The sequence below is a fragment of the Zonotrichia albicollis genome, chromosome 15, assembly GCF_047830755.1.
Source record: "Zonotrichia albicollis isolate bZonAlb1 chromosome 15, bZonAlb1.hap1, whole genome shotgun sequence".
In the NCBI taxonomy this organism is placed as follows: Eukaryota; Metazoa; Chordata; class Aves; order Passeriformes; family Passerellidae; genus Zonotrichia; species Zonotrichia albicollis.
This window is the reverse complement of record NC_133833.1, coordinates 7279698-7307633: the sequence shown is the minus strand read 5'-3', so window position 1 is coordinate 7307633 and position 27936 is coordinate 7279698. Positions and strand designations below refer to the sequence as shown.

Below are 27936 nucleotides of genomic sequence, written 5' to 3'. Positions count from 1 at the left end.
GCAGGATGGAAACAACAACTGGATGGAAGGATTTTATTTGTTTCCTCTGTCAAAAGCAGTGATACATGCAGTTGGCACAAGACTTGTTAGGCATTAGAGTCATAAATATTCACATGGAGAGGAATTTAAATGACAGCAGAGCAGTGAGGACAAGCATTGCTTAAACCCCAGCATTTACCTGAGAAGGGAGGGGCAGGTGTGGAGGAGGCAGAGCAGGCTGGGACCTCCTGGGTTCAACTTTCTCCATCAGCTTTAATGAGTGCTGGAGCCACCTTCACTTCCATTCTTGCGGTGTGGTTAGTTCAAAAACAGAGCTGAGAAGCAGCTCAGCTCCATAGCACTAATGAGTTTCAACAGGAGAAAAAAATATTTGACGTAAGAGATGTGAAGATGAGAAGCTCAAACACTCTCACCTTTTGATCCTTGAGCATATTTACACTCATGTTGGTGCTGAGTAGAAATTGCTTTTTCACTTAATCTGCTTGAGGGTGGTTTGGAAATCACTTGTGAGCATTTTTATAATTGCAGCTTTCCAATGCTGTTTTTCATCTTAGCTGCTGTTGAGCAAACAGCCTGGTCCCTCTGCTCTCCACTATGCCAAAACATTTATTCCTAGTAATAATCAGGCTGGTATTGCTTTGCAGTTTGCTCAGCTACATCTCCTGACTGGCTGCAGAGAGTGTGACACCAGAGTGTGACTCCAGAGTGTGACATCAGAGTGTGACACCAGACACAGGTGGGTGAGGTTGCTGTGACTGCAGGAGAAAGTGCCAATGGCAGCTCCTCTGATGGAGAAGTCTCTGTGGCAGTGAGGGGATGTGCCCACTGCCCCATGCCAGGGCCTCCCAGCCCTGTGGGAATGCTTCTTGTCCTGCAGACATCCCAGGTAGCAATTCCATCAGCACGAACTGTTTGTATGTGCTGTGTGCTGGGGGGTTGGGACATGCACATTTGCTTTTTCCATGTCTCAGTCTTGCAGCACGAAGCAAAGCTCAGTCAACACCATCAGCATGGTCAGCTGGGTGAGAACACAGGAGCACAGGTATGAAGGGAAACACAAGTTATTATTTTACATTCAGGTTCTATCAGCAGCAGCCCAGCATCCCTGGGCTGCCCCTCAGCCAGGGTTGCTCTTCTGAGCCTGCAGAGCTCTGTGTGGGCTCCTGGGCGCACGCCTGAGCAGCAAAGCCCGTGGGTGCCCGTGGTGAGCAGCCTGGCTGTGGCAGTGCAGAGTCCCACACGATGCCTGCTTACAGCTGGCTCCACAGCAGCCACAGCCCAGCACAGCAAAGCCCACCAGGGCCCCAGCTCTCCTCCTGACAGGGCTGAGTCCAGGAGTAAAGGGAACACAGTTGGGACAGGGTAAGCACCAGGAAAATCCCCACCCAAGGAGTTGTAATATTTTCCACCTTTCCCTCCAGCAAATCCTCATAAAACACTTCTTATGATTTTTAAGAGATAATTCTTTCTGCTGCTGCTCTAGTGGGTGACCTCTCCTGGGATCCTGGTGCTGAGGCAGGGATCTGTGATGGGTCTCCCAGTAAATGTGTGTGTCAGGGAGTGCATTTCCTACTGTCCGAGCCTTGGGCAAAGGGCTCCTTTCTGGATAGCTGTGCTCTAGTGTCAGCAACATCTGCCTGCTTGGCACTGGGACTTCAGTGTTCCCACTTCTTCTCCAGCACAGATGGGATTTGTGTTCTCTCCAGCTCTCTCCAGCTCTTCTTCATGCTCAGGGCAGTTCTAGGCAGTAGGTGGGAGGAAATGCTTCATGAACTGTTGCCTTTCCAAAATGAGAACTGATTGCTGTTTCCTTAGCAGATGAGACCCTGAATTGTCCCTTTGCCCACGGATGAGGGATATGATGGATCACAAGAGTCTGCCTGACTCGCATGCATGTTCAAGCCATGTTTTCTGTGTGAGGACTCCAGGGAGAGCTGCTAGAGCACAGGGTTGGTTACATCTTGTGAATAAAATTATTCTGAGCAGCTACTTCTTCACACTTCAGCAATGGCTGGGAGCAAACAAGCTTTTATCTTTGCTTCTTTCCAGATGCATCTGTGCTCTGAAATCCAGTTATGGATGGTGGCTTTTTTAGGTACCTGGAAAGACTGGAAGTATCTCTGCTTAGTGGGAACATCACCCATGACATTTTTGTGACACTGAGAAGTTTTTCTTCCTTCTTTTTCATCTATGCCTGCTGTATTGAGCAAATTCTGCTTTCCTACAAAGCAGGGCAGGGCTGGGTTTCCTGCCACCTTCTCTCTGGCTGAGGGTGCTAATTGCTCTTCAGAGTTAACAAACATGGGACCATTTTCTTTCTGGCTGTGGTTATTCCCTAAAACTGTTCCCTCATCCCTTCTGAGATATCTCATCTCTGAGCATACTGCTTCTTTCTGAACTGGCCTTGGGGAGGGAAGCCTTGGAAAACTGAACACTCGTGGAAAACTGGTTTTCCCTGTGCTTTTTTCTTCCAGGTTTGTGGGATGAAGGTCACCATTTGGGGCAGAAGAGTTGCACTCTGAGTAACCAGTGCTGGCGCTTTCACCATTGGAAGAAGCCTTGGAGGAGCAAAGATTTCCTGCATTGGTGTAAATTTGTTCCAGGGGATCCTCTCTGGACCAAAAGTCGCTTTCTGCAGGTGGGACTTTTCCCAGTGGCACCACACTAGAGATGAAATTGGTCAATTTACATTTTGACCTTTCCTGCTGCATCCCCACAAGCGATGGAGAACCTGACACATCCTCAAGGGTCTTCAGGGTCTTTCTGTCCTTACCCTTACGTCTGCTTTCCAGAAGGGCTGGGAAGGTGGGTCTGGCGAGGTGGCAGATGGACTGGATGTAGTCATCACTGGAGTGTGAGTCTGGGCTGGCTGCAGCACTCCCAGCACACTTGGGGTTGCTGCTGGGCTCCTCCATTGCTTCCTCGTGGGTTTCCCGAATGGTTGGGAGAGGCTTGGAAAGGCTCAGCCTGATGCGGGGTGCCATGGCTGCAAAGAGCAGAGCAGAGCTGATCAGCATGTGAAAACCTGCCCTGGTATAGAAACCCTGGCCTGGCTTCTGCCTGAGCCACCTGATGTCTTCTCGAGGTAAACATGGCTGGTAACAAAAACCGCACTTTAAAAGTTTGCTGGCAGTACTTTCATATCCATGGCTTCATAAATGTGCCAAAGAAGCCAGGTCATTAAATGTGGCAGTAAATAGAGGGTTCATTAAGGAGATCAGCAATGGTGCTCTCTCCCTCCTTAAGCAATGCAAGGCAGCACAGCTGGAGAGGCATGGGGCAGGGGCATGAGCTTCTCACTGCCCTTAGGGGAGCAGCAAGGCACAAACTGCTGTCCTTATTAATCTCCATGTCTGTTCACTGTGACAGGGCTCTGACTGCACCCTTAGCCCAAGCAGGAGCTGAACCCAGCAGGAGAGAGCTGCCCTGCCCCTGTGGGGAGCACCACCTACATAAAGCAACATTACAGCGGTCCCTTCTAGAAACTGTAAGAGAGAATGTACAGGGTCACTTTTATATATATATATATATATAAAATTTATTTATTTTATTTTTTTAATGTAGTTCATAAATGTAGTTATGAAGAGGTAGGTCCTCCCCTAAGTGCTTACATAGAGTCAAAGGGATTTAATTCATATTTAATTTATATTCAAATACTCATCCTCAACTCATTTTAGGATGAATTTCCATCAAACTGCTCCTATTACTCAGTTAAATATATTGAATTACAAATTTTTCTGTATATTTTGTGCTGCAGTGTTTTCTAACTGTACTGATTTTTTATTTTTTTTCCAAACACTCCCCTCTGTGCTTTGCTTATCTCCCCTTCTGGCAGAAATGACCACACTGCCTGGATGTTTTTTTTTTTTTACTGCTTCTCCCAATGAAATTTGTATGTGACTAATCTGCAGACACAATATAGCTTTGTTGTGTGATTAAACGCAAAAGTGCTTTGCTGGCTATTTTAATGCCTTGCTTGTCATTGCTGTAAATAAATCTGGCTTTGTTGAGCCTCCCTGCAAAGCTGCAGATCACACACGGAGCACAAATGAGCAGCTCGTGCCGAGCTCGCCGGGTCCGTCCCTGCCCAGGCTGCTGCGGCCCTCCCTGCTTTTCCTATGTGCTGCTGGAACAGCCAGCCAAGCTGGGATTTGCTGCCCTGAGAGCAGGAGATGCTTGTTTTAAACCTCAGGGCCCTTTTAGTATCCTTTTCCCTGCCTGCTCTGTTTCTCTCATGTCTCCAAGCCTTGAAGAAAAGGCTTTTTCCTCCCTTCCCCCCCAGTCCTGGCCTGAGCCCGGCAGTGTCAGAGCCGGGGCCCGGCAACGAGAGCGAGGATGCTGCTGGCGAGGGGCGCGGGCATCTCCTGCTAAACCCCGATAGCGCTAATCAGCAACTGAGTCCTGCCAGCACGCCCTTCCTCCGGAAGGAAATTTAAATCACCTATTTGCAGGTAAAGAACTCTTCCGATGAAGGGATGGATCAGATCCCGCCCGGCCGCGATCCCCTTGGCCCTGGGCACCTCCTGCGGCCCCCGCGGAGCTGCGCCCGCTGCCTGCAGCCCTCCCACCGTGCCGTGAGCATCCCTGGCTGTCAGCACCCCGGGTATCCCTGGCGACCCCCGGCACGCAGCCCGCGGCCAGACCCGCTCCCCTTACCTGGGCTGCTGCGGTCTCCCCGGGCTGCGCGGCTCTGCCCCGCTCCCCGCTCCAGCACGGAGATGTGCTGTCTGACACCAACCCATGCGCCAGCTCCCAGCCTCAGTCAGCTGATCCCGCTGCCTGTTGTGTTGCTGCTGCTAAATATATCCCGCTGGCTGCCTGCCCTGCCGAGCCGCAGCCGCCGGGCGCCCAGGCAGGCACCGGGGCAGCCCGCGGGCACCGGCCGGGAATGGCCATCCCACACCCCAAATCCCAAATCCCACATCCCTGTGGCTCATTGCCCGCCGGGAATGGCCATCTCACATGCCAAATCCCACATCTCTGTGGCTCATCTCCCGGCCGGGAATGGCCATCCCAAATCCCAAATCCCTGCAGCTCATCGCCCGCTGGGAATGGCCATCCCGCATCCCAAATTCCTGTGGCTCGTCTCCTGGCCGGGAATGGCAATCCCACATCCCAAATCCCAAATCCCTGTGGCTCATCACCCACTGGGAATGGCCATCCCACATCTCACATCCCTGTGGCTCATCTCCTGGCCGGGAATGGCCATCCCACATTCCAGATCCCTGCAGTTCATTGCCTGGTGACCACTCCCGGCGCAGAAGGGACCGCGGAGCTGCGGCCGTGCTGCAGGAGGGGAAGGGCTGCCCATGCTCCAGGCTGGGTGGGAAAAGAGGAGATGTAGCTCCTTCATGCTTTAGTGCTAGAAGGGGAATCCTTAGGGATTGGGGCTGTTTTCCTTCCTTCTCTGCCTTATTTTGTGAACAAATTTGTGCTGGTTTTCCCAAGAGGTTGTGGGTGTTTGCAGCTTCTTTAGCGCTGCTCTCTGCTCTCTTCTGTCCCTGCTTCCATTCTGCTCTGAGCAGAGCATCCCTAGGCCAAGCTGTGCCTCCCTGGGCTGAACCACACATCCCTGGACTGAGCCACACATCCCTGGGCTGAGCTCTACATCCCTGGATTAGGCCCTACATCCTGGGCCAAGCTGTACCTCCCTGGGCTGAGCTGTGCACCCCCAGGCTGAGCTCTGCATCCCTGGATTCAGCTGCCTATCCACGTTGCTGTGGAGGCACAGCAGCAGCCAGCCCTGCCAGGCACCTCTCAGGGCTGTGCTCCACCAACCCCCTCTCCCAGTGCTCCCAGGATCATCCCCATTTGTGTTTCTCTGAGACCACACAAGTGCATTACAGCAAATTGCTTTGCCAGGAGGACTGGCAGCATCCGACCTTGTGGGTCCCTGGGCAGCAGGGATTTGCCTTTGTTTCATGGCTTATTAACATGCTGCAAACTGATTGCAATTCTGGAGCAACCCCAGTGTCCCTCTCATGGCCTCTCTTGCAGCACCACGTTGCGTGGGGAGATGAATTGTCACGTGGCAGCAGAATCTTCCTTCTGTATTTATTTCCCAATGCTGTCCTCAGAGGCAGCCCCAACAGCTGCTGCTCTTTCCTGGGAATAACCATCCCACACAACATCCCTGCATGCCCAGTGTGACTGCATTTCTGAGCCTTGCTGCTCCCCACAGTGCCTGTTCTGACCTGCTGGAGGGATGAAGAAAAAAGCAGAAATTTGTAATTAAAAATCACTACTTTAGTTTTAATGCAAATATCCTGTGTTACCAGCATTCAGGCTGGAATTGGCTTTAACAGCTGATTTAGTCACCCAAGCCCACACTCATCATTCAGGTTTTTTTTTTTAATCTCCATTAAAAAGAAATAAGCAGCTCAGCAGACTTGTGCATCCTTTTGGGATATGGTTCCAAGCAGATTTTTTTTTTTTTCTGGAAATAGCCATTGCTTATTATTTCAACATAACAGGTACGTAAGCTTAAGCTATTTCTCTGGACTTCTGGTGCCAAACAGCTGAATTTAGCTGAAATGACCCACAACCTTTCAGGCATTAAATTCAGTAACAGCAATGATCATCAGGGATCATGCTGTAGCAACTCAGACCTTCAATTTTTCCTTCTTGCTTGCAGGAAACGTGATTACCATCTAAAGGAAAAAAACCCTCAGACATCAGCTATGCTAAGCAGCTGCAGTATGGAGCTTGGGAAAAACATTTTGTGAGGAAGATCACTGAGCTGGAAACAAACTCCGAAAGTGCAGATGTGCATGGATACATCCTCTTTAAAAAGAGTCTTCAAGATGGTTCCTCTGCCCTGGTGAGTCTCTCCTCCCTGCAGGAGCTACCTCCTTCTTAAAGGTATGATGCAGTGAATAGAACATGCTACATGGGAGGGACAAATATAATATACCTCTTATTTTGTTTACCTCATCCACAGCTATTTGGTTTCTTCTTTCATCACCTGCATCCTCAAAAAAATCTTAATTTAAAAGAAACAAGGTGCAACTTTGAATGCTTGCTCCAAGAATGCCATTTCTGTTATTACTGATCTGCCTATAATTAAATTGTACCTTTGCATAGATGAATTTTTCATCATCATTTTAGATTATATATGTCCCAAACTGCTTGAACGCTGGTGTGGGTTGGTCCCTCTTGGATGCACCACACAAAAAGGCTGGAGAGTGAGCACTGTGAATTGTTGCAGGTCTCAGTGAGGGCAGCACTGCCATCACTTGAAACCTTCTCCTGCCAGGGCCACATGAAACCCCCTGTCCTGCCAGCAGCCCAGGCTACCTAAAACAGGTTTGTCTTCCCATAGCTGCTGTGTTTCTTTAATAAAAGATTTTTTAAAATTAAATTACAATCATCAGTGGAACCTCTTGTTACGTTACTGGCCTCTAAATTTTCTTCTGGAGGGACTGGAATATGTTTAGATGCCTTAAGTAATAACCTCAGAAAACAGCTTATTCTTGAGTTATTTTCGGTGTTTTGGCTGGTTGGATTGATCGTGGCTCTATTTCTCCACTGCAGGTGCTGTCTGTGTTTCTGTCCTGCAGGATCCCTCCTCCCGGCAGGGCACGATGCAGCCCCGCAGCATCTCCGGCTCCATCCGCCCGTGATGGGCGCTGAGCCGAGGGTGTCTGACTCCCCTGGCCCTTCCCGAGCGCATTCCCCCGGACCCAGGGATTTTCCCGGCGGGGTCACGGTCCAGCGCCGCTCCATACTCGCAGTTCTTGTGCCGTGCCACCATCTAGCGGCGGCTGCAGCGAGCCCGGCCTGCCGGGAGCCCCGGGGCCGCTGGGGCTGCGCGGATTGGCTCCGTCCGGGGGATGCTGGGCACAGCGCTCTGCTGATGGAGCGGAAAACCCAGAGGTTAACCCGGATCAGGCTTCTCCCACACGTGTCATCCTGCTCTGCGCCTTCCTTTAATGAGATTTAGAAGTGCTTGAGGTGGTTCTGAGGCTCCATCGCTCCGGGCCCTGCTCAGCTTTGGGAAGCGGCTAAAGGAGGAGGGACTGGGAAAGGTGGTGGGGAGAGGGAATGGGGAGAGCAAAGGTGAGCAATGAACGCACACACACACACACACACACACACACATGTTCACATGCACACACACACACACACACACACAATCACGCACACACAAACACACGTATGCAAACACATATTCACAGGCACACACACACACAAACACACATATGCAAACACATATGCACATGCACACACACACAGACACATATTCACATGAACATACACACACGTACAAACACATATTCACATGGACACACACACACACACACATGTATCCACATGCACACACACATCCCTAGGAGATTTCCAGGCATTTCTCTCCCAGGAAAGCTCAGGAGCCTTTTCTGACCCCGGTGAGCAAAGCCCAGTGTTGAGCCAGAACACGCTGTGGGAACGCCCTGGAAATCATCCTGTGCCCCCCTCGCTGTGGGAAAGGGGAGTTGAATTTGCACAGCAATTCGGAGGAGCTGCTGCCTTCTGCCTGGTGTAATTAAGAATAACCTGAAAATTGCTTTCCTGGCCTAGAATTGCAGCTCCTTGAGCTGCCTTAAAAAAAAAAAATAATCCTCAGAGCCAGATGATGGTGAAAAGGAATAAAAATGTGATGTAGGCAAGGAGAGGAAGAGAAGGCCTCCTGTGGGTGTCATCTTTTGTCATTTGAGACAGAGAAAATAAGACCAGGAGGAGGGAGATGTGTTGGACATGACTGACCCCACCTTGGGTGTCCCTCGTGTCTGGGGTGTGGGTGTGAGACCCTTTGCCATGGACACTCCAGAAATCTCAAAACCTATGAAAGCAGAAGGCAATTAAATAAAACCCTTGTCACAGCTGTAAATGTTGCATGAATTATCACAGTAAATGAACCCCATGTTTGGGCTTGTCCACTGTTTCATTGGGGCATTTAAATGTGTAAATTACTTTTCCAGATGGAAAGTGTTGAGGTGGCTCATTACCTGATTAAAGAATGCTGGACTTGAATGCACTGCGTGGTGCTCACTGAATAATCACAGTAAGCAGGGATCTTTCAAATCCTCAAGCAACAAACTTCAATCAGATGAGAAAGATTCAATTATGCTTTAAAGGGAATCCAGCTACATGTGTGCAGGATACAGCAGGAGAATGTGTGCAGATGAATGTCATGAAAAGGAGCAATTACTTCATCAATAGGACATGCAAAGCAGAATTCACTCATCAGTCCTGAATAGAAGCCCAAATAACGGAGCCTTTAAAAGAGATGATACATGAACCAGGATGGATTTGGGCCTGAAGCAGATTTAAGTGAGTTTGATTAATTTCTGTGCAGTTGTCAGCTGAGGTTTTGTCCAGTGACTTCATGATATTTAGCCTTGGATAATGGATGTTGTAACAAGGATGTAGGACTTTGGCAGTAAGTGTATCCCAATCCCACTTCATTAAATTGTAGAAATTCAATTGGTTTTGAACCTGATGATGCTGGTTCTTCCTCCTCCAGCATCTCTGCATAACATTGACTCAATGAAAAAAGCACAGGGAAAAGCCAAACACTTTTTTTTGCAAAAGAACACAGACATTTAAATTTAATAAATTATAAAATTAAAGATTCTAATTTGTATATACATTTTTAATATACAAGAAATGGCTATTTATTGCAATTTCTGTTAAGGCATATGTAAGTGAATGGACGTTGCATATAGATATTCAGATGAACATAGCTAATACTGTGCATTGTAGGTGAGTAAATAAGATATTAAATGCATTATGTAATAAAATAAAATAAAAACCCCTTTGAGTACTGGTAAAGCACCATTTCTAGAATTCTCAAAATATCTGAAAGCATTCTATGGAAGTGTTGTGAGACTCTAAATATTGAATGGATATATGGATATAAAAAGTGATGCATTCATAATAGATAACAGAAATTTTTAAAGAAATGATGGTGAAAAAAATGGCAGATGACTGAAGCCAAAGAAAGCAGAATTTGTTTGGGATTTTTTTCATGAGAAGCTGTCACTTGGATTTTAAGTTTAGACAGCCAGAAAAATGACAATTGAGAAAACTGTACCTGCGTGGTGAGATCATTAATACATTGCTTTGTGGGAGCACATTACCTCATCTCTCAGATCTCTGAGATGGTCTCTGCTGGAATATATTTGTTTATAAACTTGCTTTAGTTTCTGGGGTTTAAGTTACATTAAAATATGGCTTTCTGCTTGTTGTGTCTGGAAATGCAGCACCTGGGCAACAGCAAACTGGTTACAGAAGATCCACTGTGATGATGCTCTTGCCCAATTACAGCATTGTAGAGAAGGTGAAGCAGTTGTCAAAGTTCAACCAAACAAAAAAATGACCATATTTTCCACTGCATGACACAGAAATAAGATCAGCTCAGGAGAGCAAAATTGATAAAGAAACCTTTTGTCCTGGGCTACTTTTTCTTTAGCAATACAGCTCGGTGTTTTCTAGTAGAAGTGATGTACATGTTCTTGGGGAACTGCTGAAAAAAACACCTTCTGAAGAGCACATGGCAGCTTGAAAAGAAGGCAGCTTTTCTGGTATGAAGAGACTTAACTTCCCCCCTTCTCATACAGGAAGAGTGTGAAGAGAAGGCAGCTGGTGGCTCCTGCTCCTCAAAGAGATGGTGCATCAGCCTCTCGGTGTCTTGAGCAATGTAGACTGAAGCTGCTGCCTCTAGCAGTTTAGTGTTCTACCCAAAAAAACAGCTAGAGAAATATTCAGTAGAATTTAAACCATTGAAAAACAAATCAAATTAAATCTCCCAAAAGGTGAGACTGAGAAGAGAACAAGCCCTTCCAAAATGCAGATGCCACCAGGCATTGCATTGGGTTCCTAATGAAGACAGGACCTAACATAGCTCCAGACCAGCCTTCCAGGAGGCTGTTCCTGCTCTCTGAGGCAGCAGAACTTTCCACTTTATCTAGAAAAATGCTTTTTTGAGCTGTGGGCACTGCCTCCTGTGGTATTTCTTCACACTGCCTGGTTGAATAAGCCTATTCCAGAAGCCAGGGCAGAACAGAATCTATTAGATGAGTTACCTCAGGGGATTGGAGCAATGGGTCTTGAAAAACCCCAGAGGGTAAGACTGGTACCTCCAGGCAGCAAACTTGTAACTCCCCATCTGCATAAATCCAGCTCCAACCCCTTCTCTCTTTGGGTTTGTAAAAATTTTTCCTAAGTTTCATATGCTTGGATGAGCTTCCTAGTCTATGAAAAAGCTGGGGGTTGTGGTTTATTTTTATTGTCCACAGAGCTAAAAGGATATTAACTTGAAGGGGAAAAGATGAGTTTTATACTAACCACATCAGTGTAAAGGAAACGTGGAAGGCAAGAAACACTATGACTACAGGCTGGGAGCTGCAGAAGTGTCTCCCGTGGCACAGCAGCTGGAATGATGTTGATTTAGACACATCTCCCTTGCTTATAAATAGAATGGTGAGGTTTTTTCCCTTCAGTGCTCATTACTACATTGCTGTTGTGCACAGATGTGACCTGACCCTGCACTGTTGTTAAAAGTTGTCCCATCTGTAGGCAACCACAAATCCCTTGGCACAAGGCTGCCTGGGCCTGCCTGCACACCGTGGCTGTGTGACAGCCAGCAGGACACCAAGGACAAGCACCCTTTGTCTGCAGGGGAACACTCCATGTCCCAGCAGTGAAAGTCTGGGGTGGAACTGTTCCCACTGTGCTGCCAAACTGCACAGCCTGAGTTTCACTCCTCCAAACCAGAACAGATTTTTGCTTGTGCTTGCTGCTGCTTCCACATCTGCAGCCACGTCTGCTTGGCCCAGGAGATGTTTCCTAATGCTGTGGACTCTTAGCAGGCCTGTTGGCCTTCCCTGCTATCCTGGTCTTCATTGTAGCTCTCATCCCTGCACTGAGCTGCTCCAAGTGTATCACCGTGGTCCTGTGTAAGAAGGGGACTGGATGCCATGACCCCAGCTGGAAACATTCCTTCTCTTCTTGGGATAGTATCTCCATGAAAATTTTTTCTTAGACCAGGCTTGTGCTTCAAAAGTTGTGGCCACAGTTCAGGCCAAAACAGTGCCATATGTAGGTGCTGTAAAGCCTGAGGTTCCTGCAGGCTCTTGCCTCCTTTCCAGCAGGAATGGCTCATTTGGAAGAGGAGACTGGGCAGTTCATTCAGTCAAGGTGGTCAAGGGCAGAAGGTAGATCACAGAGAGTCACACGTGCTTCATCTTGCAATACCTGTGAAGCTCTTTGCCAGCAGCTGGGCCAGAGAAGAGCTCACACATTGCGGGGAATGCAGCACATCCCCAATAATTTTGTGACTCTATATATGGGCTTAATGCTGGTGCTGCTTCAAACCAGGACCAGCTCAGGCTGGAGGGTGAGATCTTCCTCTCAGACTGGAAAATATGAACTTGGAGCCACCAAACCTGCCTAGTGGTAAAGAGAGGATTTCAGGGAAGCCCCGGATTCTGCAGGAGATTTACCAGCAAAGAAGAAACAAATAGAAGAATCCAAGCCAGGAAAAAATCTGCTCAGATGCCACCCACAGCAGGAACCAGTCCATGCTCCCCGTCTCGGCAGAGTTAGAGCCAAGCTGAGTTCATCTTCTGCTCTCCAACCAGGAATTCAAAATGACCTATGAAAACCATGATGACCCTGAGGGGGAAAAAAGTACTCAAAGGGTTGTCAGGTTACACATCTTAAAGTTTTCTAGCAGACCTGGTGCTGTGAATACACAATGTGTGTGTGTGTGTGTGTGTGTGTTCATGTAAGGGCACAGCAAACAGTTGTTCACTTCTGCACCAATAAAGCTGTCCTAAGGAAAGGAAGATAATATAAAATTAATTTCTCAAAAATAACTGCATCCTATGTGGGGGTAAAAAAATGTTTGTCTTAACAAAGCACCAAAGAAAAGACAACAAGAATCCAGTCATCTTTAAGTTAAACAGAATGTGGGTAGAAAAAAAATCAGACCAATAAAAAAAGCACCAACCAATAAGGATCACTGAGGCTGTTGCATTACAGGAACCTAAAGATTATAAAAAATATGGATAATTGTAAACAGAAAGACTAGGATGTTGTCAGTCCAAGTTGGCCAGATCTACCCTACTAAATGTCTTGCATGTGTCCAAAAGTTTAAAAGAATTCTTTGAAATTGTTTATGGAATTATGTAAACTACTGTTTGTCAGTTTTTAATTTACACATAAATATATGGCTACAGAGTTTTCTCTGTATTTTCTTACACAGCCGTGGTTCAGGAAGCTGCATGAGCACATGCTGAGCTGTGGCCACAGAGGCAGCTCTGCCAGGGTCAGCCAAACCAAGCCTGGCATGTGCCAGGAGCCTTCCCGAAGCTGGCTGTGCTAGTGCCAGGGTTTGTGCAAGGCACAGAAGCATCACAGGAGTGCTGACCCCCTGCTTGTCAGAGTTAAAGGGATTTATTATCTTGGGACTGCTTTCTGCCGTACTGTGTGGCTCCCATTGCCATTCCCAAGCAGTTTTACATAGGCGTAGAAGACTTTAGGGAGCCTGTAACAGAGAAACCTGCTAACCTGACCTAAGTAACTTGGTTTGTTTGGATTCAGTGGGACACTCTAGGGATATTGCACTAACACTCTGCTGTACCCTGTACACCTAACCTAGCCATCAAAGTGTTCAGATTAGCACTTATGAAACAATCTGTCATTTCCATTTATAGTAGGCTTGAGAATTTGGTATCTCTGCCATAGCACCACTTCGATTTTTCCCCATTCTTAGTCTCTACGATGGCCAATACTATGATGTTGGTAACATCTCTATAAGAGAAAAATGTTGCTTGTGCCTTATTTCCATTTTAGTTTATTTTCCTAAGAGTCTCTCTTTTCATTTTCTCAGCAATCAGCTCCTGAATTCTTTGATTCCTTGTCCTTTCATAAGGCCTCCTCCGTGTAATGATGTTGTGCTGTGGTACTTCGTTATCCAACCCATCAACTTTGTAGGGAACATCCACTGCATTGATTTCTGGGTGCTCCTCGGTGGCATTGGAAGGGGGTGCCCGTGTTTTGGGAAGCAGGGGAGGGCTGGTGGCAGACTGTGTGGTGGGCACTCCCACGGGAGGGCCGAGGGTGGTCAGGAGCTCCTCCTCAATGACATTATTCTTATTTACATTGGCACTGGTTACATTGCCATCCTCTGTTAGGTTGCTGTACATGTTGCAGGACTTGCAACACAGCTTATGGTACCCAGGAATGGAGCAGTAACGGGAGAGAACTTCCATGCGACAAAACATTGACTTGTCTCCTTGACAATGATCTTCTGAAAGAGAAAAAGGGAACAGATAAATAAAGAGCATCTCCACATTAATCAGAAAAAGAAACACAGCTGAAGCTTTGGCAGTGGGTGGAGGGCTTGATATTTAAAGTGGGTTGGGAAACTGGCAAATGAGCCTTCTACAAGCAGAAGCAGGCTTATATTCAACCTAAAAGTCAACTCAAGAGTTACAAAAGCTGATCTGAACTGTATGTACCAGCCCCATCCAAGCTCTAGACCATCACACTTGAATTTTTGCCTTCACATCCTGGAAGCTCTACCCTTAAGACCGTGAAGCCACAAAGAATTGTGTTTCTGTCTTGGTTTATACTTAAAACCCACTGATTGTGCTGTGCTGTTTCTAAATCTACACTGAACTCCCACAAAGTCATGAAGTTTTATATTAAGAAATCTATTTTTTCCCTATTTGCTCCTTTTAATGCTTTTCTGCAACCAAACAGTGACTAACCACAGTCAGGGGTAACATATATTTACCCAGACTGTCTCAGGAAAGTCGAGTCCTATTTTGATAATGCTCAGAATTAGTCCATCTCCACTAATCGGGATGATATTGTTGCCAGGTACCCCTACTCTGAAAATAGCAGTGTTTTCTCAGCATGTGTCTTGTTTGAGAGAAAAGTGGTGCCATGAGGCTTTTCTACTCCTTCCTAGAAGGGAGCTGATATCTTTGGAACAACAAACTCCAGTCCAATGGAGCCAAGCCAGCCCATTAAAGACTGTGAGACTAAGTAAAAGTCCTGATTTTTGTGTCAATGACTGTAATAAAAGAGAAAGAATGATAATCTATAGGCTTTAAGCTGTCAATAGCTGTTACAACAATTTGCTCTATATGGTGTTATGGCAGATCCTTATCTTGGTGAAATGCAGGTGGCAAATTGTAGGCTGAGGCATTAAAGGTGAAGTGGTCAAAGTGTTCCTGCCCGGGAAACATAAACAGAAGCCTGCTCAGAGATTCCCCAAGCCCTTGTGATTTCTGCTCAGGGGAGGCAGAGGACTGTATGCATTGGTGGGGAATGGGTGGTGAGGGTCTAGCAGGCTCCTTGGAGAGAGAGCTGCCTGTCCTCGGTCCCGCACAGACACCCCTCAGCTCCATCCTCTGCCTCCAGGAGGAAGTAATGGAGCCAGGCACTGCAGGGAAGGAAAAATCCCAACATGCAGCCCATGCTGAGAGAAGAGTCAGAGGGTTTATAGGAGAGGAGAGGGCTGAGGAGAAAAGCAGACTGACCAACACTTGGCATCATCACTAATAAAACATCTTCTCTGTGACCAGAGTGCTGAGACAGAGATGAAATCACTTGTCTCTCTCCCCCTGCTCTTACTACATTTCCACCTACTCTTACAGTAAAGGTTGAGTAACTCCAATTAGCTGCTTTTATTTAGAGTGCACCCGATGTGAGACAGCGCTCTCAGCCTGATCTGGAGTCACATTTCACCCTCCTGCTACGGCACTGCCTCGTGTCAGCACCCTCACAGCAAAGGAGAGAAGCAGAGCAGGTTCAGCCATAAAAGGGGATTTGGAAAGCGTAGGTGCCACCTCTCCACTCATCCTCAGTTAACAAAACAGGGCATCGTGGGTGTTTCATTGGCAAACATATCAGTCTAAAATAAACTAATAGCTGGTGCTGCTGCTCTAAAATGCTAGTGCTGGCTGAGGCATTTGAAAACACCTCCTGTACATTGTACCTATGCTCTGATTGTTGCTTTTGTTGCAGAAAAGCAAAATTCTAGTTCCTGCTTTCGAATGGGCCAGGTATTTTTCATGTTTTTCAAATACTAAACTGAAATACTGCTGGAGATTAGGCATGACTCCTTCCTTAGGAACATAAAAATAGTACCTTGGTTTTGGAGAGATTTTCAAACCAGACTTTAAGAGCTGGAACTGTTCATACCTGCATGCACAGCTCCATACAAAGGCCTGAATGTGCCTATACAATTTATCTATATTTTTACATACCCCATAAGAGTCTCCTTTGAAAATTTTGCCTTGTGATGCATGACCCTTATGCATATTCCTCCAAATGGCTTCCATAATAAAAGCCAAGAGGTACAATACTTAAATGCAATTTTAACAAGGCAGGTCTGTTTTTGGCTTTGTAAGAATCAGTAACAGCACCTTTAGAAAAATGCCTTTTTTCCTAACAAAAACATGCAATGTCAAGCCTAATAATACATGGAAATGAAACTGCATTATGTAATAAGTTTAGTGACATCTCATAAGTTGTATAAATAAACTCTGCAACTTCTCAATGCCAGAATAAAATTTTGATCCTCTATCCAAACCAAAATATCCAGATTTGCTGAACTTTTATTTATTTTTACTTGCAGTATGCATGACAGACTGGAAGTATATATTCAAAACATCAGTAAGAAAAAAATAAATCAGTTTCACAGTCACTTTGGTACACATTAGTCTCATAAAAAAATATTGAAAAGCAAACTGAATTGGCACATCTTTAATATTATGTTAAATACATACAAAACACTAATAAAATATCCCTGATAAACCAAAGTGCATATAGACATAGTGCACAATGCCCAGATACCTTATTGCACCATTCTCTATAGCCACCCATCTCTTGAAACATCACTAAACATTGTCTATTTAAAGGTAACAGTCATGAATATATTTATACAGTTAAACACCGATTATTTTACATAACAGTATTCAGTGCCAGATACGTGTCTTTGCTTTTTCACCTTGTCATGTAAATTGTTAACATGTTTCAGGAAATATTAACAGCAAAATTTTAATATGTGATCACATGATAATGACAAGTTTGAAGTGCTACACTGTTGACGACCCAAAGATTCAAAAATGCCACTTTTCCAAAAAATATTATCAAAGCAATAAGGTAGTAATTTGCTCCAAGACTGCAGTTTTACATTTCTACTATTGGTACTGACTGTCACAAAGAAGTTTATGACTTGTGAATTCCAAATCTTCAACACAAACACGGAAGGTGAAGCACGAATGCCAGTTAAATCTCAGTAAGTCAGGCCACAATCCTGTCTCCATGAAGATATGGATATGCACTGTGCAAATCAACCTCCAATTTAATTTACCACCTTCCAATAGCTATCATTCAAGTAAAAACACTCCGTATGAAGATTAACTCAAGGTACCAGTGTACTGTTCATATTTAAAGCTGGATCTGGTAAATTAATGCCATTTACATTTCAACATTAAGGCATTTTTCTAAAATTCATCTCCTAAGCAAAAAAAGCAATAAAAATTGAGGTAATTCTGTAGTAGTTCACACTGTTATGTTTGCCAGTTGACACATCTAAGAGCACACACACGCACACACACACACACACAACCATACCAGTCAAGTCAGACATGCACATGGTGAAAAAAGACCAGAGATGTAATGAGTATAAACAGCTCCATGCTGAGCAGCTGGAGACATCGTAGTCAATGAAAACATCATATTGCCTCCGCCACGTCAAGGAAAACACCACCACGCCACCTTCACCATGGACCATGCCTGCTCTGCTTTGGGTTTGGTTCTAAAGTGAAAATGAGCAAAACTGGCAAAAATTGTGCGATGGAAAAAAATGAACGCAACTTTTCTCGAGGAAAAACCCTCCAAACGACCACCAGGAGTGTGGCCAGAGCAATGGCATCAGAGCAGCAGGGAAAGTACCGACAGAAACTCAGCTTCTGCTTCCCAGTGAGCCCTCCACGGGTCACAAACGTAAAGGTGAGGGTCAGGAATAAAAAAATGAGCAGCAAGGGTGAGGAAAGCAACAGCACCACAAAGGAAAATGGAATGAAAAAATTCTTCCACTCATCAGACTACCCTGTCAGCGAACTGAAACCAGAGAGTTACGAGATTTCGGGTTTTTAGATAAAGGAGAACTTTAGCACTACAAGGTGTCATTATTGTGATGTGATCACATTCACAATAAGTTCTCAGTTTTGCTATCAAACTGAACATCAGGAACCAGTAAGAGCCTTTTTTCACCACCACCAAGCAACAAGCAAACCGATCCCAGCTCCCTTTCAGAGGACTGCAACATACTGTGGAGATCCAACTTCACACATCCAACACTTCAAGACCTCCACCACCAGTGCTACGCAAGCTCCAGAGAAGAAAGACACCGAGCACCGAGTGCCTGGTGTGAAAAAACAGATTCAGCCCAAGATTTAAACTTGGCAAAGTCAAGGGAACTTTCCGCATAGAGAGAAGAAGAGAGCAAAAGGCAAAGTCCACATTCGATGTGGCATGCATTTAAGGGCAAAGGCAGAGTTATAAATGGGTCTTTTACTTGAAGATATTTTCTGGATGGGGTAGTCTGGATCGGGTCTTGACAGCCATTGTATCATGTAGGTTTTCTTTGAAGGATCAGAAACGTTTCCTTGAATAGAGGAAAAAAAAAAGATGCAACACAACATATGTTAGGCAGCGTTAAATTGTTGTCCTGTCAGAAGGGGACAAGCTCAGAGAGTGAGTGGGCTCCAGTTGTGAAGGAGCCCAGGGAAGGATTACAACCAAGCTGATTTTGGGCAAAAGGAGCTGTTTGGCGAGGTTGCTACAGCTCGTGCCCAACGCTTCACAACCAACACTGAAGACAGCCCAAGGGCCAGTTCTCCAGCAGCACTTCTCATGGCAGGGTCACACATCCCCAGAGACATGCAGTCTAGTTTAGTTACAGTGCCTCATTAAAATCTTTGTATTGGAGACTATAATTGACAGCTTGCTTCTAATTAATTAGAAATCAAAAGCTACCCTGAGAAATACATCAGGAAAAAAGAATATGAATGACTTAATAATAGGAATATGTGAAATGATCTCACAAATATAATTTGCAAACAGCTGAAAAGCTAACAAGGATAAAGGCCTTATTGCCCTGGATTAAGGAGGAACAAATTAATTACAGCTTCTAAAAACTGAGTTAGATAACCCCTGCAGATAACCTATGTTTGACAGAATGAAAAAGAATGGAACTGTTGGTGGAGGTGGGGAAAGCACAGAGGCATCCTTGGTTAGCCACAGCCCAGCAGCCCTTGCCAAGCCCCACAGGTCTCAGGGGTGCAGGGCTGGACTCAGGCACTGCTCCTCTCCCAGGGCAGCTGTTGGCTGCTGGCCACATCTGGCCATCAGCACTGTGCTGAGGTCTGCCCCAGGCTCTCAGGCTGTCCTGGGCCAAGCAGAGCTCCCCAGAAGAAGAAAAGTGCCCAAGAAGCCCATCGGCCCCACAGCAGCTCCATATTTGGAATTCTACTCAAAACAGAGACTATGGAGAAGTGCCCCCACCTCAGCACACAAGTATCAATTAAATGAAGGCATTGAAAATAATTAAACAGTTATTTTTTTCAACAAGTAACAGAAGCTATAGAGGAGAAGCCCTTACTGGGACAGGGAGGTAGTCTGCAGATCCTGACGCTCTCTGGTTTGCTGTCCTTGCACAGGCCGATGACATTGTCCCTGGTGCGGCACAGCACCGGCCGATCCTGGGTGCCATTGCCACAGCTGACAGAGCACTGAAAGGACAGGCACAGTTACACCCCAGCCACCCTCTGCAAACAACACATCAGAAATTAGCTTTGCAATTTTAAACTGCCCTTGATTCAAGCTGACATGGTACATTATTTGAACCACTGTAGAAGAAAAGCATGAGGGAGAGCCACTCACTGCTTCTTGTGGTCCACCAGTAATTGTGAAACACTCCAAGAATGAGCTGTGGTCTGAGCAATAAACAAAAAACTGCACATGCAAGCCATCTATCCACAGAGCCATCTATTCACACATACAGGGATGGCATTACTCGTCATGCCCATTCCACCAGACAGAGATTAGTTGTTTGAGGCCTCCGGGAAGAGACTGACCTGTGACCAGGGTCCTATTCTCCACTGTGCCGGGCACAGCTCCCGGTTGCAGGGCCTCCTGCCCTCGGGGCGGTCGTTGTTGCAGTACTTGGTGTGCACGGAGCGGTTGGTGTTGTCGTGCAGGGGCTGGATGCAGCGCACAGACCGCACCTGGTACCCCGTCTTCCCACAGGATTTGCTGCAAGGCTCCCACTCCCCTGTAACCCAGCTGGGTTGGTGAAAAGAGGGCGAGCAGAGTAAAAGTCAAACTGTTGATCTGTAACTCTCAAGCACAGGTTTAACGTGATGTTAATACTAGTTCTAATATGGAGAAAATGAGACAAAATGAAAAAAACATAAGCAGTTAACATGATGTTAATACTAGTTCTAATATGCAGAAAATGAGAAGATATGAAAAAAGAAACCATAAGCAGTTATGGTGAGGGTTATTTGACTGCCCCTGAAATGTCATTAATAAGACCCAGATCTTCGATATTACTCTTTCTCATTATCTCCAAGGTAAGCATTACTATTACTTTGCTGTATTTCCTGCCCTTTCCAAAAACTGCACATAAAAATATGATCACTTTTATGTCAAAAGCAGCCACCCAAGGGTGCTGCTGAGCTTCCCAGGTCTGGGTGCATGAGATGTGCCTGGTCTCATAACGCAGCACAAACCATCTGGTTGAATGAAGCCAAAACATCTGGGTGAAAAATTCCTGCCTGGCCCACATCTGGGCATTCCATGGACCATATCCCTGGCCATGTTAGACTCAATCTGCTGAAGCACTGGCAAACCCAGTGCTGTGAGTGCTGAGCTTGGGCAGATCAGGGTCCTCATCGTCATAAATGTTTGGTTTGGGGGAAGGCAACACCCCACTGAAAACCAGAAAGGTCGAGTTCATAATTTCTAAATCAGTTGGGCCACTGAAAAATGAAATCTACAGTTTGTAATGTGGTGTGGTTGAAACTCTCACTGATCACCCAAACCTCATTAATTACTCATTAATTACAGCTACAAATTGTAAAGGACTTAGAGAAGAACAGCAGGGACAGACAGCACCAAAGGAAGTTTATCTAGACTACTGAAAGCTTGGTTAAAATTAAGTGAAGACATACAGCAGTCTATAAATATTTACAGAGTGCAGACTTCTGCAAGATGGAAATATTGTTCCACTTAACAATGTTTTTGGGATCAACTTCACCAAAAAATAGACATAGTCTGGAGAAACACCCTGAGCTTGAAGAAATTGTCCTGAAATACTCATAAAATCCTGAGTTTGGAAATGGTCAAAAATAGTACAAGGCACTGCACTACACATTCCAGGTAATCAGAAAGTAACAATTTCTCCCAGCTTTCTCTTTGTAACCTACAAAAATTACACAGCTGTGAAGAAATGCAAGAGCTGTGAAGCCAGGAATCCTGAGGTGACTTCTGAAACAAAGAAGAGTTTTTCCCAGAAGTGAAGAAGCAGCATATTAGTGTAGGGGGTGTCCCAGAGCTTTGTAAAACTCCTTAATAATTGCCTCTCCTATGTACTAGAGCAAAACGCTTGGATGACATTCTATGGAAACAGAGCTAACTGAAACTTCAGGGATCCAAGTACAATTTAGGATCCTATTGAGCCTTTGTGGTACCTGGGCCCAATTATATCTGCAGCTGAAAGGAGGATACAGTCCTTTCCAGAGAGCCTGAGATATGGTTAGGTCATTACTTCAGTTTTCCAATAAATAAATGTTCAACCCTGACCCATGCAGAGTTTATGGGGCACAGTTTCTTGCCTTTTCTCTCTTTCAAATCTTTTTCTTTTGAAAGGAAGTTAGGAAATATTGTGGTATGTTCTATTTATTTGCTGTGATTCCTGGAACCTACACTTGGTCCCCAGAGATAAAAGCTGGGATCAACATATTCCTTTCTTGTTGCAGTAGTAGCACAAAGAATATATTAGTCCTACATGTGGCAGGAATAACCTGCTGCCAGTCAAAAAAATCACCTGTAAAATGTGAAATAAAATATTTATAACACTTGACTATGTAGAGCTATAAATGAAGGTACAACAGGCATTTCGTGCTGTACAAGGGCAGCCAGAGAAATCTAACAGGTCAAATATTTTCCCTGTGTTTAAATGTCCAAAAATATGCTGTGAACTTTATGAAGATCTGGATTTGAGAGACTGGACATTGACGTTGGTTGTCTTCTGCAGCACTCTGTACATTTGCTCTGACATGGTTAATTCACACTGTGTAAAATCCACTGGTATAAATTGAATTTATGTCTATTTTGTATCACCTCACGATGGCCTGAACACAAAAGTATGGATCAGGACAGCACTTATTTTCTAACCCAACTTATTTCATAAGTCACAGGAACCAGCAATCACAGAATATTTCTATGAGCAGAACGGAGCATGAGATGCTCACACATGCAATGGCCATGAAGGCAAAGCTAAAGCCACCTTGAGGTGCCAGTGCTGGCTGGGTGAGAGGCCCCTGCACCTCCATGGGATGCTTACATGGGCTGGGAGCACTCCTGGAGGTTGCACACCCTGCGGATGGGCTTGGGCTTCTGGATGAGCTCGCAGTAGCTGCGATGAACCATCTTGTGGTCGGTCTTCCTGCGGCAGCCGTACTTGGTGAACTGGTAGCCTGGGGAGAGACACTGCCCTTACTCTGAGGGCTGGCACCCCTCACAGGGCTCCAGCTGCAGAGGAACTGCACAGATCCTGTCAAGGGCAGCAGCAGGAGCTGCAGAGGAACATGCTACCAAAGGAGGGGTAAGCTGCACTGAATAAAGACTTGCAGCTCAAATTTAACACCCAAATAGTTCACCCCCTATATTTTTCACTCCTTTAATCACAGAATCACTGGGTTGGAAGAGACCTTTAAGATCATCAAGTCCAACCCAGCCTAACACCTCAACCAAACCACAGCAACCAATGCCACATCCAGTCTTCATTTAAACACATCCAGGGATGGTGACTCCACCACCACCCCGGGCAGAACATTCCAGAACTTTATCATTCTTTCAATTAAAAACCTTTTCATGATATTCAGCCTATATTTCCCTTGACACAGCTTGAGACGGTGTCCTCTGGCTCTGTCAGTGCTGCCTGGACAAAGAGACCAACCCCACCTGACAACAGCCACCTTTCAGTGAGTTACAGAGAGTGATAAGGTCACCTCTGAGTCTCCTTTTCTCCTAAACTGAGGAGCCAGAACTGGACACAGCACTCAAGGTGCAACCTCACCATGAAAATAACACTTATATAATGTTTAATGAAAATAACAGCCAAATCTAGCATCTCAAAAACATTCTGAAAACCTCTCCAGTGACAATCCAATGCTGCAACCTGACCATCCACCTGGGGAACAGCACCAGCCTTCACATGTGGCCCCAAAAAGGAGTCTGACATTGCAAAAGCCACATCATTGGATGGGGATTTACAAAGGGCTGCCCCATGACACCTTGAGGTTCAGCACCTCCACAGCTTGGGAGACCCTCATCCAAATCTTGTACATTTGTCCAATTTTTAGTTTCATAATCATAAATCAGAAATGAATCAGCCCAGATCTGCCCCCAAACAATTTAAATCAGATTTTAATCCCATTGACTATTTATTTATCTCTTACTTAAATAAAACTCCTCCCATATTCTGATCTCTTTAATGTCTCATGGCAATAAATGAATTTTGCATGATCTGAGATTTTGTTTTTACCTCCTCCACAAGGTTTTGAACACTGGGACCATTTCTTCAAAGCCCATTCATATGACAGTGAGTCCTCCTCCAAAACATTATTGTTATCTACATTCAAGGAATCTTCATGGATCATGTACTTGTAAGTCAAAGATATCTTGGCACCACCATGAGGAATCACCTAATAAGCAAAGGAGATGTAATGAAAAAAAGATATGAAAGGCTGATATCAGGAGCTCTGTGAGATGATGTGAAATAGTGATCATGGCTCACATACAAAAACATCCCCTAAGGGATTTCAACCTTTCAGCTGCACTCAACATATTTTTTCCCTGATGAAAAAGTATCTCCGTCCTTATGACACAGAGTTTCTAAACTGCACATTAAGAAAGACTGTGGTTGATTTAGACTTATTTTCCTTGCCAGCACTGGACTGACATCATGATACTAAATTTTTCCACATCCCATCACAAAGGAAGGAAATTTTGTACTGAAATGATAACGGATAGTTCCACTAAAAGACAAAGCAAATTCAACTGCAGAAATAAGTGAAACCGGCAAAGAAAATTGCTCATATTTCTGATAAAACACAAATATTCTTATGATAGTCCTGGAATTCTGCAAAGCTTTTTACTCAATCTTGACAGAAATATAAACTATTTAGAAAGAGGTTTTGTTATCACACTGCACTAAGACAAATGCAAGAAAACAGATCTCAATTTGAGCAAAGTGCAAAATATTTGTCCTTTGGAAACATAGCATTTATTCTTCCTCTGAAGTTCAGCTGGTGTAGATCAACACATTACAGTTGTTTTCAGAGGGATTTTAAATCAACTTACCCCTGAATTGAAGTCTACTCTTTGCTAGTTTGCAATGAAAAAAGGAATATGTTTGGGTGGTTTTGGGAACTGTGGAACTGTTTTGCCCTGAAAAAGGGAGCCAGGATCACAGGAATCCTGCATCTGCCTTTGCAGGATACACTTTCAAAACATAGATGGGAGAGGGAACTATTAGATCTAGCTGATATGAACCACTCTGACCTTTTTTTGATTGGTGCTCACATGTCAGATAGGATAAGTAAGCTGCAGCCTTTACTCAGTGGCTGATTGCTATGCCAGCCACAGGAAATAATCATGACAGCTGGTTGCTCAACACATAACCCTGAATTATAACAGCAATGAGCTGGGAGAAAGGAATTAAAATACATCTCCTATTGTCTTATAATTGAAGCAGATGTCTTCTGGTAACTCACAAGAGGAATGTGAAGGAGAGGCTAGCCCACTCTGGCTATGTGGAAGGTGGTTTCCATTTGGCTTACCAGGATGATGATCCCGTGCCGCAGTGGCCCCATGGTCTGCACCGTCTCTCTGTTGTCGTCATTCCGATATTCCCACTCCACACCCATGTCAATGAAGACCTTGGAGTCTGGCACATAGTTGTCCTCACTTAGAATGAATTTCCCTGTTTCACGATTTTTAATGGCTGGGAGCAACGCAAGAAAAGTGAATATAAGAGGTTTGTTTCTCATCTCCAGTTTTGTTCTGCTTGTGTCCCAGGGGACGAAGCTGAAAAGGCCAGTGTGCATTTTCCCTCTCTTCCCTCTCAGGTTTGGAAAGACTTTTTCAGGTGTTTCACTGAACTGTCAATGCTTTTCTGCTCAGCTCCAGGAACATCAGTTGTCCTTTTTTTCGTTTTTCATAGTCTTCCTTGCCAGGGAAATGAGGCCAATGCAGCTGCACCACAGGGGTCGAGCTGCCTGCTCCCATATAACAACTTCTGAATCCACTGGCCAAATCCGAGCCAATTTGAGAGCCAGTGGGGGTCCCAGAGCTATTCAGCTCTTTCATATGTTGTAAGGCAGCTCAGAGGGTTGTTACTGCTCCATCAGAGGAAGGCTACTGAGCTAACCCCCAGCAGGTCCCCACAGTGAGAGAGGGACACTAGAAACAGCATTAATTCTCCTGCTCAGATCCAGTCCTGACACCAGCACAGCCCTGTTAAGCTCCTGCTGCTCTGCAGACACCTGCCACTGCACACAGAGCCTTGTTCCTCTTTTCAGCTCCCACCAGTGCTCCATCCTTTACCTGGAGAGACTTGAGCCACCTTTGGATGAGGACAGGTTTTCACCTGAGATGGAACATTTGCCCTCCTCGTTAGAAGAAGCAGGGACTGTTTGTTATGTAACCCCAGATTTTAACTCCATTCTCTGCCTGGCAGATACCTGAGCATCCTGCTCCCTCAGCAGTGGCCAAGGCAGCGAGCCAGCTGTCCATGTGCACAGCACTCACCCACCTTGGCAGAACTTTGGACAAGGGCTGCTCCCTGAGCCACAGGGCCAGGCTGCCCTGGGCAGCCAGGGAAGCGTTCACTGGGGAGAAGCTGGGATGGTTCACACTATGATTAGCAGATCATTCACTGTGAATCTACTTCCAATTAATAGCAGCCTACCAGTCACTGCTTCCCATTGATTACAGGGCCCGGGAGGAGTGGATTTCCATTACCTCCTGAACTGCTGGATTGATTTGGCAGCCTCATGTCAGTACTGTTAGCAGTGGGGCAGAATCTGGAACAGACCTGGATATAGCTGGGAAATTACTGAGGGTGGGAAGCATGAAAGATGCACACAAAGACCATGGAATGGTTTGGGTTGAAAAAGACTTTGAAGATCATCTACTTCCAATGCCCAATGATAATGCACTGCACCCCACAAAGTAACCCAGTGCCTCTTCCAGCAGCTTTCACACATCACATGCACATACCAACACAGAGATCTGGCTGGGACACCCTGGAATACAGCACAGGGAAATCAAATTGCCAAACAAGTTTCCTAATTTAACATACTTAGAGAAAGTACATGGTGTGGGTGGGTAATGGGTAAACAAATGTATAAACACATTGTCAGCCTCCAGAGACAAAAATAAACACCAGAAAAAATATTCTGACTGAAAATCTTCCTACTTTTTACTTACCAAGATGATGAGTGGTGGCATCTGTTTCCTGTATAAGTAAATGTCTTGCACCAGCAGGAATTTCAAACATCTTAACATACCCTATATTGAGGTATTTGAAAAGATAGTTATGGATTAATATGCTACAAAATAATAAATTAATTATTAATTAATATGCCCAGGGTGGGTTTGTCTTAGATTTTTAAATAAATCTTATTTTCTGAAAGCAAGGTGCATTAAACAAGATGAAGCGAATCCAGCATTATTCCCATTCCCATTTCTGTGCCAGATGAGGGAACATAACAGGGACAGAGGGCTTTGGGCCAGTAGAAAGGTGCCTGAAGTATCACAACAGACTTGGCTTCAGACTAAAATGAGCTTTAAGACCACACAACCTCCTGCCTGACAGAGCCTGCTGATGGGACATTACTGCAGTACTGGAGTGACAGAGCCCTGGCTGACATCAGCTGCACAAGCCCAACAAGGAGCAGGGAAGCCCTGTCCCATGCATGCACAGGCCTTGGTATCAGCAGCTTTAACTGCTCACTGGACAGAAGTCTTATTTTCAAATTATAAACACATGTGGAAGAAAGTCCAGATTGTTTATTGGAATTAATGATGGTGCAAATGATTTTTAATTGTCCTGGTACTTTCCATGAAACATAAGAGACTGAGAAAAATACCCTGAATTCCCCAAGACAAACCACACTGGATGTACTGACCTTGCTTTTTTGGTATTCTTGAAAATGTTCTTTTCACCACTTTGCAGTGGGAATTATCTCCTCCACAGACACCACACTTATCTTCCTGCTTTGTGGAACCTATGACCCTGTCACACCCAACTTTCTGTGCACAAAAGAGAGAAACAGTCATTCTTATTTATCCACCATTCAATTCAGATGAGCCTTCACTTTTCATATTAACCCCCTGATTCTGCTTCAGTAAAGCAGCACACCTCGTAGTGTTCTCCTGGAAGATCAACACCTAAACAGAATTTTAATACTTCCAGTTCCTATAATAGCTGTCAACTGGCTGATTATATTTTCATAATTTACTTCACAGTGGTTCTCTTACTGAAGGAAAGCAGCATGGTTAAGGAAAGCTCTTAAGCCTCAGCTTATCTTAAGACAGATACTTAAATTCCAGGAGAATCTAGGCATCTATATGAGG

At 45.2% G+C, this 27936-nt stretch overlaps 2 protein-coding genes and 1 long non-coding RNA gene across 4 annotated transcripts in view; 1 reads left to right on the top strand and 2 right to left on the bottom strand.

Moving 5' to 3' along the window:
- Window positions 1-19: 19 nt before the first annotated feature.
- On the bottom strand, window positions 20-4813 carry LOC102069995 (uncharacterized). Its single transcript, XM_005483633.4, has 2 exons — window positions 4657-4813; window positions 20-2986 (listed from the first exon to the last, which is right to left on the bottom strand). Exon 2 carries the CDS (start codon window positions 2982-2984, stop codon window positions 1995-1997), a length of 990 nt encoding a protein of 329 aa, XP_005483690.2. The 5' UTR covers window positions 2985-2986; window positions 4657-4813; the 3' UTR covers window positions 20-1994.
- LOC141730983 (uncharacterized) lies at window positions 3995-11181 on the top strand. 2 transcript variants are annotated; one of them, XR_012582836.1, is made up of 3 exons: window positions 3995-4574; window positions 6635-6820; window positions 7534-11181. It is a non-coding gene; the product is annotated as an uncharacterized LOC141730983 (long non-coding RNA). The 2 variants fall into 2 exon arrangements; XR_012582835.1 differs by having other exon boundaries at window positions 3996-4451.
- Window positions 11182-13005: 1824 nt separating this feature from the next.
- Window positions 13006-27936, bottom strand: part of ADAMTS2 (ADAM metallopeptidase with thrombospondin type 1 motif 2) — a 170998-nt gene continuing 156067 nt past the window's right edge. Inside the window, exons 14-22 of the mRNA XM_074552498.1 lie at window positions 27489-27612; window positions 26788-26868; window positions 25137-25300; window positions 23840-23999; window positions 22637-22769; window positions 20145-20352; window positions 19670-19799; window positions 18584-18673; window positions 13006-14296 (exon numbers count right to left, since the gene is read on the bottom strand). Of these exons, the coding sequence (XP_074408599.1) occupies window positions 13836-14296; window positions 18584-18673; window positions 19670-19799; window positions 20145-20352; window positions 22637-22769; window positions 23840-23999; window positions 25137-25300; window positions 26788-26868; window positions 27489-27612 (1551 nt within the window). The 3' untranslated portion in view covers window positions 13006-13835. The remainder of the gene's footprint in view (window positions 14297-18583; window positions 18674-19669; window positions 19800-20144; window positions 20353-22636; window positions 22770-23839; window positions 24000-25136; window positions 25301-26787; window positions 26869-27488; window positions 27613-27936) is intronic.

Bases quoted from the DNA above. Each gene is read 5' to 3' on its own strand.
- LOC102069995 (XM_005483633.4), bottom strand. From the start codon at position 2,984: ATGGCACCCCGCATCAGGCTGAGCCTTTCCAAGCCTCTCCCAACCATT.